General features: G+C 36.2%; 1 protein-coding gene across 19 annotated transcripts in view; it reads right to left on the bottom strand.

Annotated features, from left to right (window-relative positions):
- Window positions 1–15,300, bottom strand: part of LOC147524544 (uncharacterized) — a 54,103-nt gene that overhangs the window by 18,972 nt on the left and 19,831 nt on the right. For 14 of the 19 annotated variants that reach the window (XR_015219736.1, XM_086603709.1, XM_086603671.1 and 11 more), the window contains 8 exons: window positions 6,798–6,925; window positions 6,526–6,641; window positions 6,399–6,441; window positions 6,216–6,307; window positions 5,166–5,214; window positions 4,016–4,086; window positions 2,933–3,046; window positions 1,117–1,205 (listed from right to left, as the gene is read on the bottom strand). Coding sequence is in view for 18 of the 19 variants with exons in the window: in XM_086603709.1 (XP_086459835.1) it covers window positions 1,117–1,205; window positions 2,933–3,046; window positions 4,016–4,086; window positions 5,166–5,214; window positions 6,216–6,307; window positions 6,399–6,441; window positions 6,526–6,641; window positions 6,798–6,925 (702 nt within the window). In the remaining variant the exon portion in view is untranslated. The remainder of the gene's footprint in view (window positions 1–1,116; window positions 1,206–2,932; window positions 3,047–4,015; window positions 4,087–5,165; window positions 5,215–6,215; window positions 6,308–6,398; window positions 6,442–6,525; window positions 6,642–6,797; window positions 6,926–15,300) is intronic. The other 5 variants (XM_086603682.1, XM_086603670.1, XM_086603674.1 and 2 more) reach the window with 1 other exon arrangement.

Below are 15,300 nucleotides of genomic sequence, written 5' to 3'. Positions count from 1 at the left end.
TCCTACAATATTGATTAAGCTCAAAAGGACCAAAGCTGTATTCCTAAGAAATACATCTTAAATCTAGAGAACCTTCCTCTCCTACAAAATTGATTAAGCTCAAAAGGACGAGAATCCCCTACCGCTTAGAAATGCTTAACACCTTATCACATGATTACAAATGCGAGGAAATCAAAGCCACCACTTCAAATATTAAGAAAAAGACATCACGAGAAGAACAACAAAGCCAGAGATGTAACTTCTAACCACTCAAACACACCACAATGCATCAACTATCCATACATGCCTGCACTATGTTCCACATTGTAAATTGTACTTCATATAGGCTGTGACTTGTCTCAAAGTCTAAACCTACATCGTATTACTTGGTCTAAAAAAATCCATATAAAAATGTAAATTGTTGATTGTTTAGTCTTAGTATTGCCTTACACTGCCGATTGCTAAGCCATATGAAGGACAAGTGTTTTTCACAATGAACAATAAACAAAATGAGCATCTACTTTGCCAAAAGCATTTAGACAAGAAAGACTCACAACGCTTGCATGCTAAAGAGTTAAGGCTACCTTTTGGTGCATACAATTACTTACTATTGATACTATCCATACAAAATCAACTCACTCAACAATTTCAATGTTGCAAAAAGTTGCGTTTATCTTCATAATTTATCTAACAGATAATAAATTCATTTTGATAATTAGAACTTTATTCACATTCTTTAAATATCACATTTACCCAGGTCAAGGTTGGAATTGAACCCAATACTTTGGGCCCAACCTCCGAAGGCATGACCAGTAGGCCATGGTTAATGAATTTGTATTCTACAGGACTCTCTCAAATGATTAGAGATATCCATGCAGGGAGGTGGGCTTCAACAAAAATTAGCCAATGTCTTCATGTGGGATCCACAAACATCATATGATGTAAAAGGACAAAACAATGTAGCTAGAAATTAATAAAAAGGCAGCAAAGTCGTCCACCAAAAAGACGTACTAGACCAAGTAACATTCCAATATATTACAACAGAAGTATGATTCAAGTAGAATTGCACAGAAAGACGCTAGAGTGGATATCACAATTATAACATACAAGAATTCTTTTGCATTGAGAAATTCTTACCGAACATCATTATATGTGCTAAATGGGTGAGAAGTCCCATCTGAACATGTCAAAACAAACTGTGTGGAGAGGCCAGACGGAATTTTGATCTGCAATATCAAAGTGTGACAAATATCAATGAACTTCAGCTGGATACAATATTCTCGATCTTTTGACTAATAGTTTAACATATAACTGATAGAATAGAGATAAAGCAAAAATATCAAGCTGTATATCTTTTTTTGAGGTTTATACAAAGGGCATACAGTGTTTAACATTAAAACCTCAGGGATTTTTGTGTATAAGCGTTTGACCACTCGTGTAAGCTGGTTTCCAAGGATCAGCTCTTCCCATGGGTATATCACGGTTTCAAGACGGTGTATTGCAGGGACACATTGGATTCATATCTTTAGCCTTGCGTGGAGGGGGAGTCTCAAAAGCCTCCATCTTTGGAATTGAGAGGGGGCACTAATAGTCCCACATCGCCTGGGTGCCTCAGGGATGTGTTGCGTACAAACACTTAACTACTTGAGCAACCCCTATTTCTCAGCCGGCTCTCAAGGATGAGATCTACCAATTGGTGTATACCGAAGTTCATCGGCTTTGGTAAGAAGTCTTCATCCATGCACAGTCGAGTCCCAACAAGTTAAATTGGTTAGATTCAGCCGATTATGAAGCATCCAAGAGTTACAAACCCTTGTTTTAGTTCCATATTGGGTTCATATATTATTAAAGCTACTTCTAATTATGTTTAGGTGCTATTTTGTTGTTTTTAGCATAGGTTATTTTTGGGTTTATATTTAATTCCGAAAATTAGGTATAATAGTTTCTAAATTTGAATTAGAAGGCTAGCTTCTAAATTCAAAGTTTCTTTAGCTATATATTATATTGTAGGCCTTTGGCCATTGTTAGAGTTAAAGAATAATAAAGTTTAAGTGTTAGAGAAAGGTTTTCTCAGTTGAATTCTTGTGTGAGAATTCAAGTTCTTCGCAAAGAACAAGGTTGTCAAAGAACACAAAGAACATCTTTTCATTTCAGTTCTGACTATATTAAAAAAAAATAATAATAAATAAATAAATAAAATAAAATTTTGATTGATTATGTGACCAATTTACATTTGTTCAATGTCAAAGTTGCAACAAAATTGGAGTCAGGTACTAATGGTTATAAAAGTGATAGAGAATTTATCCTATGATATTGATATTGATAAGAAATAGATAAAAGAAAGCGATAAGTGGCATGTTATGCATACTACCATATAAAGCACACATTCCACGTGATATTACATTATATTATTATCATGGACATATCTCATACATATAACCTCGTGCCTTCAGCACCCTTAGCCTAGCAGTAACTAGGGCATATTAACTCATGTAGTGCGCTATGAAGGTGCCTTCAGAAACATCCATCACGCCCATGAGCTACTGGTGACCCTTACCTTTCGGCACTCATGTAGCACGTCTTCCTTCGAGCCCATGAAAGCTATGCCTTCAATATAGTTTAGGTGAATGCCATACCTTTGGCACAAGTCAGCTTGCGATAATAATATTCCAAGTTTTCAGCAATTTTTGAATTATTATTTTAATCTAGTAATAAACGGTACTCAAGCTCTGTGGAACTTTTGATATAAAGAGGTAATCTGGTTATGTAACATCTAACCTTAGAAACAACGAAACATGGGAAAATATATTCATTAAGACATTCTATATGACTATCTCACCACCGTTCTGCATATACTATCAGATTTTGAAGAGACTAAACAACAATATTCTTAATCATCTAAATGGCTTCTAGCACATCAAACAAAATGAAGGATGACAGCATGACAACATACAGACAAGTCAGCAGAATATTTCTCCTCGATTACTGCAACATCTGTACTCTTGATCTTAACTTGGTAGGTAGAACGCTTCAATATAAACCTTGTTTGCTGCCAAACTTCATCAATCTGTTCAACATGCCATGTAAAAGTTCTCATTAGGATAAAAGAACTCTATTTCCCAATAAAACAAACTACATTGAATCCAAACAATAAAATCAGTTATTTAAATTCCACAATTATACGTACTAGGTGATACATGGTGATTAGGGTCTTAGGGATATTGAACAGAAGGATGAATATGGGTGAACTTAACCATTCAACGACAACAAAATCAACTTATTTGTAGTTATGTCGGGCAAATATCAAGTAGTAACTTTGTTCTGGGAGAAAACAAATAACAGGGATAACAAGCAGGCTGCAACTGTCTTTTAATAAGGTCCTTACATGGAATTTGAAATATGGCTGTAATGAGTGAAGAGGCCCCATGATTTTGCATATTATGATTCAGGGATTTAAAATACCCGATGTGGCCTACACACGATGACACATAATAAAGACTGAACCGTGTCATAGTAAAAGACTCAATATATCTCCGCAATCAAAATAAAAGACATGGAAAATGGGCTTTTCATGTTAATATAACCAATAACATGGGTTCCTCTTCAAGTATGATGATACAGCTACTAACTACTTCAAGGAATGTTGTTATGATGTAAACCAGAAAAAAACTAGTATATATGATGGGAAAAAATATTTCCAATGGAGCGCATTGTGCATAAAAACTCTATTGGATTAATAGCACTCGCATCTGAAATCTAAATTTATTTTCCACAAAATAAAAACAGTTCATTATTAACTGATGGTCTACAGAGACTGTATAAAATCTTTCAGAACTTGGAAGTTTACCATGTAAGAGTTTCCATAAATATTGGAAAACAAAGTATAACCAAGTTAAAGTTTTAACTGTTAGAAAAAAGTACAATTGGAGTCTGATCACCGAAAGTTGTTCAAATATTGTAGAGAGACAAAGAGAGTCCCAGCGGGAAAAAAAAAAAAAAAAAAAAAAAAAAAGCGTTGAAGGTAATAGCCACCTACCAACAAAGATGTGTCAAATCTAGCTCGACCTGCTGAGATATAGGTCTCGATCTCAAAATTCATCTCTGGATCTGTAGTGTACAGGATTTGAAGTTTTTAACACAATTACCATGCTAGTGGAAATAATTGCCATTCAAGAGAAAGTTATTGATATTGACAAAGATGTGCTACTTGGTCATCATATGATATGCATATAGGGAGTCAAAACCCATCGTGACTAATCTAATTTAAAAATAATCTACATAGGACTCCTTACTGAAACTTCAACGCAAATACAAACTTACAAGTTGACAAATAGACATAACATTCAATAACAAAAACAGTTATATCTGAGAAACAATGTATGTGAGCAAAATATACAATCACAGAGATTTCAATGCTGTTGCATGACAGAGTTTTAGTTGTATTATTGTCACTGCATTTAATAAAGCAAGTTCTTGTCAACCTAAAAGTAGCTATAAGACGCAACAGTCAAAGTGCTGTCCATAGACAATCTTTGAAGCATCCTTAAATGCACTTCAATAGTGCCCCTAAACTCCAACTCAGATTCCAAACTTCTTCCCACAACGTCCTATCTGATCATAAGTATTAAGATCTCAAACTAGATTTCGATTATCTATCCTCGTGAAATCACCAAAAAGGGGATCCACTAGGACAAATATATCTTATAATCTGTGGAAAACCAAATACAGGAGTTTCTACTCCACTCACCTGTGCTACCGACACCTAAAGCGCTGATCTCAAACTAGATTTCAATTATATATCCTCTTGAAATCACAAAAAAGGGGATCCACTAGGACAAATATATCTTATAATCTGTGGAAAACCAGATACAGGAGTTTCTACTCCACTCACCTGTCCTACCGACACCTAAAGCGCTACCAATTCCCCAAGCTAAATCGAATGTCTCTCTAGAAGGTCACAAGTTATTTTTATATACATTGTGCATAAACCTAGCAACATTGGGAAAAGCAAACTTTCCACTACATTAAGCTTCGATATGCATATGCATAGAAATAATTTACACACCATACATTCACTCGTTCACACTCAAAATTCTAAAGTTTCCTAGTTTCAAACAAAAGAACTACAAGTTCTCAGCAATCAAAATGAAAGATGCACAAATAATCTCAAAACCAAATAGGCTTACCACATGCAATTTTCCTTTGATCATTGGCAAACAGCCTCACCAGCTCCCCCTACAAAATTTGAAGCACTAATTTTGTGACACAGGTAACAGGAACAATATCACATTCTAAATGGGAAAGTGAAAGTGGTGCTTGTTATGTCATTTTTTTTATTTGTTATTTATTTATTTTAGTGGTAAAAGATATATTTCACTCATTTCTTAAAAATAACTGATGCACATTATAGCTATATTAGCTACCCTCCACTTAATAAGGCCCTACATTACGAGGTTCTAATTTCTGATCTACAAGGACTACAACACCAAAACTTAACAACAGAGTCCCAATTGACCACAAAGTCTTGGAATTTCAACTCTTTCAAGGCCGCTGCACCCATGGGAACTTCCTTTTCAATAGTCAAATTTAGATTGAAGTCCTTGATTTTGTGGGAGTTTGTCACCGCTGAACAGTTGTGATTGTGATTGTGACAAAAGTTTTGTAAGTAGGGAGAGTGGGAGAGATTAAAATGCTCGAGCAGGCCCACTAAAATCGAATAACCAAGGTTCTTCTCTAACTGTAAGTGTGGAAATTGCTTAGTCTTTTGTTGACTTTCTTTACTTTAATCAACAACTCAGATTGCTTCTAATTTGTTTTCTCATAATCAACGCCATGCTGCATGAGAAGCCGAGAAAAACAGACCTATGCATAGAGGTACCAATATGTCTGAACTCAAAACCCTGCGCATTCACACTTGTCTTAAGTACAGGCTTAATCAAATTCCTGTCTAGATTTAACCATGAACTTGAGGTTGCAAACTTGTTCTTGATGACACAAGACAGTAAAATACATGCAATAGGCAGAAACTCGTTTGAAAAATGCCAAGTAGGGAGAAAACTAATGTCCTTCCAACTATGATATTGAGTCGTTTCAAACTATATTAATTCACATAAGTAACTAACATAACAATTATCAAGCCAAATTATAATTTAACAAAATCAGCCTAGGGATTAACATACAAAGAGAAGAAAGTTGTAACGCCACAACATCTTTGCATATAAAGCTAGTGAGGATACCTGATGACCGTTATCATCCATTGGCCTACACTCAACAGCAATAAGTTTATCAACATCATCAGCAGTCACGACATAATCTGGGTTTGTGGCTCCTGAATGATAAAACCAAAAGAACAAGACTGAAGTGACAAACGACATTGAAAGAGTTACAAAGTATTTTTTGAATACAAATCTGATACTTACCCTCTATGTACTGCCAAGTTCCATCTTGAAGATGATGAACCCACTAGATATGCAATTCAACAACGTATGTTATTTGATAACAAAGATATACTAGACATACTGAGAGACAAATGCATTACACAATCACCTGAAATATACAAAGAGAAGTCCCGCGTACAGGATAGCCACATGCCCGCAGTGTGTTTCCTGGTTTGGCATCGCCGATTATTTGAAACTCTTCTATGCCTGGCGTAAGGCCTTCTACTGAAAACATAGGTAACTTTAGATCATAAGAGATTACCTTCCTAACATAGTACATATGTTAAGATTGGTCGTGAGAACTAGTAACTGGAGTCTTAAATTGCTCCAAGGGTTAAGCCCGAAATTACTCACGTGTTAAAGAATACTACCAACAACTACCTTTGGGCATATATGAAGCACGCTCTTCGTGCCTAATCGGAAATGGAAAGGGGGTATCAGTAACTTGACCCCTTGCTCGGACAAAATTATCTTTCAAAGAACTAAATGCTGAAGGGAAGCCAACCTTTCTGTGAAGATAACACCAATAAATCAATATAGAAAGATCTCTTTCAAAGTCCCACATTCACATGTGATACGTGTATTGTCCCAAAAAATATATTCAAGGATTGACTCTAAGCACAAGGAATATAAATATATGCACCAACATCCATTTATCTCTGACCTCAAATACTCCAAGTATATGAAAAATTACAAGTTATAATGTTCTCTCCAAAGTGAAGATCATCTGTAAGAAGATATATTTGAAACGAAGTCACCCAAAAGTATAACAACCAATTTTTAATACCTTATCTTTTGGAATTGTAATTACATAGTTATCACCACCAATGCTAATGTGACACATGGCGGGAAGGAGTTACAACTTACAAGTCAAGAAAGAGGTCAATGCAATAGTTACATAAATTATTGTTGCAATGGTGATAGAATAAGTTGCACCAATAAAGGCATACATGCAACATAACAGTCATACAATGGAGTTATACTGCATAAGCCTATAAATCAAAGTGTTTCCTTCCTCAAAAGGGCACACTATGTATGCTACCAAAAATCATTTCTCTACTCCACTCGACTCTTCTCCACTATCTCCATTGCAATCTCTATCAAAGAGCTAATTAAATCATTCCCCATATTGTAGGCACCGGTCATGGTCAATGCAGAACCACCAAAATACTTGTGTCAATGCCTATTTACTTACTAGCAAATTCTATTGATGTAATGCAACTCAAATTTGCAATTACTTTTGGCGTTGTCTGTGGGGACATGACAAAATGTCGTGTTCCTTTCCATGTTCTACCATTGACCAATTCAAGAACAATACAAAATGTACTCATGGTGGTCAAATCCAGCGACAAGAAAGACAATTGGCTCATTTTCAAACCACAAAACTTGGTCAAAAAGCTACGCTCGACACCAAATTAATTCCATCATCACAACATGGAATTTGAGACAAGTCTATCATCCAATTTCGTTTATATCGTCATCGAAGAAGAACTCCAGCTTTTAATATATATTTACTTGTGCATTTTTCCATGATTTGTGAAACTTAAATTCATGCATACCATGAGCAGATCAATATATCATTGTTTTTCTATTGCGATACGCACATGTTGCGCCAGTCTATGCAATTAGTTATTGCTGGTTATTAACACCATTCCCACATGTAACTCCTGCGTATGTAACCATTCCTTTGACTTTGTGATGTGATCTAATCGGCAAAGCATCGACTAATTGATCCAACATCATTAAAATAGATAGAACCCTAAATTACAATTAGGGAAACATGGATAAAACCCTAAAAGCCTAAGCTTTAACACTATTTCATTAATCCAAAACAACCTACTTCTAATCTATTACAAGCCCTTATTTATAAGCTAGGGCTTACTTGACAACTAAGCAAACCAATAGTATAATGACACATGGACCAACTAAAAATATAAATAAAAACAAATAACAATAACAGAATAAAGACTTGGGCTTGAATTTGAACATGTCCACCACATGATTTGCATCACTTTGACCATATTCAAAGGCTTTGACCATGCAACACAAATTCAAAACTGTTATTTGAATTTAAAGTGGTCTGCTATTTTAATAATTTTAATTTTTTAATAATTATAAATTTATTAAATTAGATGGTAAATGTCAAAATTAAATACAATATGTGGTGGACTTTTAGTATGGCGGTCCATGTAACCTAGAATATTTTGATTAATGTCAAAATTAGTGGTGGACTTTTAGTACTCTCATATCTTCGACTCTTGTGGCCAAGGTCACTTAATTCATCGTATAATGACCGTGCCAACTTTTGAACGACCTCAACAGGTCACACTTTCGCTAATAATTATCTTTTTGGAGCTTGTTTACTACAAGATAACCATATTAAGGGTGCTAGAGGTTATAATTAATGAACTATTCAGCTCATCATCCATAGCTTCTACTGACCAACATAGGTCGCAAACTAGGTTCAGTAAAACACCCTAACACACTCAACCTAGGGATGTCCAAACGGGTATCCGACCCGGCCCAAACCCGAATTTTTGGGTTTTGAACGGGTATCGGGGTACCCAAACCCGGACCGGTTTTCAACGGGTCGGGTTCAGAGTTAGGTATTTTGTTGAGAAGTGTGACCAAACCCTACCCTAATCTTATATTTCGGGTACCCATCGGGCTCGGGTTCGGGTTTGGGTAGGATAAAGCCCAGTATAAATGAAGAAAGAAGACAATAAAAATTTTATTTGAAATATATATCTACATTTTATTCCTTCTTCGGCTATCCACCAATCCTTCAAACAAAATAAAACTTTTAATGAACTTGGAAGTAATTATCACTTATACTCGACATAATTATTTGATATGATTTAAAAATAGATGGACTTGGAATGAACTATAGACACATGATCATATGCAATTACTAGAAAAATTGAAAAATCCCAACATAAATTTTTTCATAATCCAATATATTAAATAACTCATCATTGTAAACATGAATGAGATCATAATCTAAATATTTATCTAACTCATTCTTTTATATGAGGTTAGTAGTATGCAATTGAAATCGGATTTGGGGTTCGATTTCGGTTCGGATTCGATTTTGGGTTTTTTAGCCCTTTTAACGGGTTTAGGGTTAAATTATCGGGTCGGGCTTGGGTCGGTCCGGGGTTTGAGAGTGTGACCAAACCCTACCCTATGTATTTCGGTTTGGATTCGGGTTTGGGTTTTGTCGGGTTCGGGCAGGGTTCGGTGGGGTATTTTGTTCGGGTTTTGGGCGGGTTTCAGGTTTCGGACAAAATGGACATCCCTAACTCAACCCAATAACCGATGCAGAATGTAAATGGTAATGTCTTGATTGAAATAAACATCACATCATCCCATTAATGCTATAATTTAAATAGAAACGACAGAAGTATTTCGATTGTTCGGCATGATAAGTGCCTACGTCCACCCGGAATGGTGAATGATTTCAGGGTTAACTAGTATTACCCCCACTAGATGAGCTAATTAGGATTTTCCTCTTACTAGATGAGGATATTAGGGCCTCCCCCCTAAGTACACACAAAAAAAAATGTCAACTTGGGTTGACCGTGTTTTTTTTGTGTATTTGGGGGGAGACCCTAATTTCCCACATCTAGTGGGGAAGGGGAATCCTAATTGGCTTATCTAGTGGGGGGGTAATATTCGTTAACCCATGATTTCATTGATATGATATTGTGTATAGATTACAATGGAGATGGAGAAGATGGAGTTGGGTAGAGTGGTTTTGACATATAAGTTGTGTGTCTTTCAGTGAGTAAGGAAGCACTTTGATTTATAGGCCAATGAAATGTAACTCCACTGCATGGCTAATATGTTGCATAAATGCCTTTATTGGTGCAACTTATTGTATCACTATTACACCAATATATTAAGTAACCACTGCATTGACCGCTTCTTTGATTTGTAAGTTGTAACGTCTTCCCGCCATGTGTTGCATTGAAATTGGTGGTGATAACTATGTACTTATGGCAATTGTGTGTTTTTGCCTTCCACAAATATATATTGGCCGATACTTCTAATATATGAAGATATTATAACAAAAGGATATTTAAGCAACTATAAAGAGACATTCACAAGGTAGTGGAAGGGATTAGAGAGGAGATACATGATTGGGCATGTGCTAACCTATGTTTCAATGGGGTGAGAGTTCACCTTGGAAGAGTTACATTCAATAAAACAAAAGCTAGAAGTATGTAACAAGCTGTGGACAATATCGGTGCTCAGAGAACTGCGGAGAAGATTCAAAAACCATTCTGAGCTCTACCAATCAATAGCGTATGGAAGGGGCTTTGCTCCGTTGGTATAGTATGTAGAGCCATTTCTTGCCCTTGAGCCTTAGCTACTTAACTGGATTAAAAAAAAAACACGATTCTTCAAAGCAAGCTTATCCCCGCCCCGACCGGTAGCTCTGTTGGGTCTCCCCATCTCTCCTAAACTTCCCCCGGTCTACCCTTGTACTATAAAAAGGCTTGTAACCAGGCAGAGGGGGTCTTCTTGGGCATTGCATAGCTCCTTGCTATGTGGCCTATTGCCTGTGATACTATTATGTTATCATATTAATGAATTTTACCAATCAAAAACAAAAAGATGATACATACATGAGTCCAATTAAATTTCGGCATCCAATTCAAAACCAAATGGTAATGAGTGGAGTGGCCCCAGGATTTATATACTTATTGGCTTGGTTTTAGACTCCCAAAGTGGGATTAATAATCTCTAACACGACCCCACACGTGTGGCATAACTTAAGCCTAACATGTAGACTTTGATTAGTGGTTGATGTTGAGCAGAAACAGCCCTTTGGGCCAAAGAAATAGTTAATAACCTACTTGATACCATATTAAATTTGGGCATCCAACTTGAAGCCAATTGGTAATGAGTGGAGTGGCCCAAAATTTCTATACTTGGCTAGCCTTTAGAGTCCCAATGTGAGATTGTAATCTCAACATTTGATACATAGCACTCAAACAATATTTTGGGCCTAGCCTATAGGGTGAAGAAACTGTAAATAGACTCGGCAATATCAACAAAAGTGATCGAAAATAACAAGTTTGAATCAATGTGGTTGACCAAAAAAAAAAGTAGTGACACTTGCATGACACAAAGTGTGCGGGCTAAGGATTGTAACATCAATAACATCATGAGTGTATTATATTCAAGAAAAACACATTTCAAAGATCTAGGAGCCAACTTGCCTCAAGTGGATTCTAGGCTTTAAAAAACCTTCCCTCTCTTGGGTACATAGTGGATATAGAAAGATTCATAAATTTGTTTCAACCTCCCAATCAATTGGTGCCCTCCTAAGAGTCAAATCTGATCAACTCCATAAACTTGATATGAAACCATAATTTTTTTTATTGGCCAACATGTACTTGTCCCCAAATTACTCTTTCAAAGTCCTTTCCCCAACCCAAACATCATCCTATAAAGAAATAGATTCACAGGTATGAGTGTAAAAGGCAAAGTCGCTCCCCACCTAATAACGCTTTCCAAAGAGTAACTCAGAGTTCCATCAGTAACCACTTGTTTGCCCTTCCCCACCACCCTACGCCAAACACCATAAGTGATTCCATATTCCATATCACAAATTCACAACGCCAAAAGCCTATGGCATTTGACAAGATGACTTCTTCTCTCCCCCGACACTACCCTAGAAGCCCCAAAATAGCTTTTCAAGGTTTTTCACCGCCTCTAAATGAATAGAGAACAAAGTGGACTTGGCCAAAGTGCACCTCCCACCTTTAAATATACATTTACGTTTCCAACCTGCTCACCATTAGACTATTAGTATTCTTTAGTATTCTTTTGTTACACAACTAACTCTTAGGCTCAAAAGCTTACAAAGTGCCTCCGTACAAATAAGTAACTATCAAAGTGGCATATCATGGAGTTCTATCAAAGTTAATAGATTATTTCCCGATCTTTTTAGGTATAGAAGAATCCCTAGATTGCAATCGTATGCACAATCAGTGTTATCAAAATCGTAAGATTCTCGACTTGAATCGTACTAGTCGAGTCGTAGCATGATAGATTAGAATCGTACCAGTAAATCGTTGATGACAGGAATCGCTATAAAATTGGGATTTGAATCGAAAAATCGTCCAAATCGGAAATAATAACGATTCCTCCAATTCAAATTCCATTAACAGGTTGTGAACCAAAAAAAAAAATACAACAAGTAACTTGCCATCACTATTTCTGATCAAGAAATGAGAAAAAAGAAAAGAGGAGAAAGAAAAAGATTGTTCCTTTATTAAGAATCAAAAAACAAAAAGTTTCCAATCAGAATAAATTGCACAAGTAAGTTTTCATCACTACTTCTTCTCCTTTTAATTCTAATTCTTCTTCTATTTCTTCTAAATCACCTTCTATTCTCCTTTCTTTCTTTTTTTTCGACCAGTTTGATCCCCTTCTTATTTCTTCTTCTCGTACGTCTGAATCCCCTTCCTTCTCAATTTTTTTTTTCGAAGGGATGGACCTGGGTCAGGTCAAACCCAACCTAATAAGACCTGGGTAAGGTGCTCAGGTCCATATAACCTAAACCCAGACCATATTTTCTGAAAATTAAACCAATTTCACTCATTTTCTGAAATTTCAACAAATTCCAGGCCTTTTTTTTTCTGAAATTTCGATTATTATCACTATACTCTAACTCTTCAAGTGCTATGCAAATAAGAAACAACAAACAAATAAGAAACAAGAAGTGATTAGTAGTTTTCTTATGGTATATACATATATGTAAAAATTTACAACACCTATATAGAATATGGTTTGAATCTTACGATTTCCGAACGATACGATTTACGATTCAGTAAAAATGGAAAACGATTCCCATTCCGATTCAGGAGTTGACAACATTGTGCACAATATGTTCGTGTGTCCAACACGGATTCTTTTAAGAATGTGAAGTGTCCATGTTAGATTAAAAGTTCAAATTTAAGATTATAGGGGTCATTTGAGATACCCCCTGTTTTGAGTGTTTTATTTTTTTGAGATTAGGGGAGTATGTCTCTATTTTCATAACAAAAACAGGGGCCAATCTTAAAAAAAGACATTCAAAACAAGGGGTATCTCAAATTTACATAAAATCTATTTTTTGAAAACCCAATTTAGATATATTTTTATTTCTAATGTAACAAATTTAAAGACATTAAACACGCTCATAGAGCGTGCCATATATTCTTTAATTCTTATAATAATCCACTACATGGTTAACTGTCACCGTCCTATCCTCCTCGAGCACACCTTCAATCTGAATAGTATAGTGTGATTTATGAGGTTAGAGGTGTAGTGGAGCTGGAGGGTACTAATAATTTATTAACTCCAACACAAAAGGTGATTGGGAGTGTTAAAGTTCTTAATTAGGGTTATGTAGGGCTGACACCCCCCCCCCCCCAATTATTAGCTGCAATTAAGAAAAAATACCATTTTCAAAAATAAAAAAATTAGACCCCAAACTGATGCCCCGTCCAAGTCAACTAGCCGTGGCTGGTACACTAGTGCACGTGTCACCATCTGATGAAATGATATTACTGTCATGGAAGGAGGCAGTTAAACTTAATATTCATACTTACAGTGGGTGATAAATCTAATTATGTTTACTAACAATCACCCTTGAAGTACGTCTAGCTAATCTAAGGGCCACTGTGAAATCATATCTTCTTCCCCACCACCACCTCCACCTCAACTCACCACAACCACCACCACTTCCACTCAGACCTAGCCATTAAAGTTCCGGTCGAATCCAAGTAAAGGTAGTTCACAAAATGGGTGAAAATTTGAATTCGGAAATCCAACTTAGATCTTGATATTATTGTTTTAATTCAAGTTTTAATATGTGAAATTCAACTGTAATCTAGCCATTAAGGTTTGAGTTTTTATTTGAATTGTTTAGTGGTGGTGGTTGTTTGGAAGAGGTTCTTGATGTATATAGGAAAAGGAAAAATAAGAACCATCGATTCATTCATCTGGATGACCCAGGTTTCTAATGGTGACACATGTCAAATGTAGGAAAAAAAATTAAGTTACATTGACACGGACACGAGTATCGTATCCAACACGGATACAAAGTGTCTGACACGGTGAAATATAAAAATTGAGGTATAAGTACTAATAGACATAACCCACCCAACACACCCCAATTGTTATAAGTAGTAATAGATATAACCCCCCACGCCCACTATTGGAGAAGATGAAGTCTAGCTTTTGTTGAACAGATCTGACCGTAGATACATTTCATCCAATGGTGATTCATGTTGCACCAGCCCTAGTCTCAGCAAGTCAAGAGGTCATTTGATTAATTACACATCGATAAGGGCATTTCGGACATTTCAACTGCCTTGACCACAAAGACGATGGTCAAGGCGAGTTGACTTGGATGGCCCATCAGCATAGGGGATCATGATTAATCCTTTGAAAACAGGGTTTTTGCCTAATTGCAACTAATAATTGTGGTCCTCCCTACATAACCCTATTAATTATTTTGTATGTTTTATTGGCTAAGATGCGTCACATTCTATTTTACTTGTATGGAATAGCATACAAATCTTAGCAACCTAAAGCGCCTCACCACCCCAACACACCCACACTAAATCAGCGCTCTAACGCATTACAAGAAAAAGCGCGCTTTGTCATTGGTGAAATCGCGCTCTTTGTTTACAACAAAGGAAACCTTGCGGCTTAAAGTTTACTTGGACTTGGATTTGCTGACCCACGTGTCTGAGGTGTTCTATAGGCTCCATTTGGAGGACACATCACAGACATAGAGCTGTAGACCCACTTTTGAACAGAAGAAACTTAATAATTTTTCAAGTTGATAATAAATTCATAATAAAAAGGAAATACAATAGAA

The sequence above is a fragment of the Coptis chinensis genome, chromosome 1, assembly GCF_015680905.1.
Source record: "Coptis chinensis isolate HL-2020 chromosome 1, ASM1568090v1, whole genome shotgun sequence".
Lineage (NCBI taxonomy): Eukaryota > Viridiplantae > Streptophyta > Magnoliopsida > Ranunculales > Ranunculaceae > Coptis > Coptis chinensis.
This window is presented reverse-complemented; position numbering and strand designations above follow the sequence as displayed.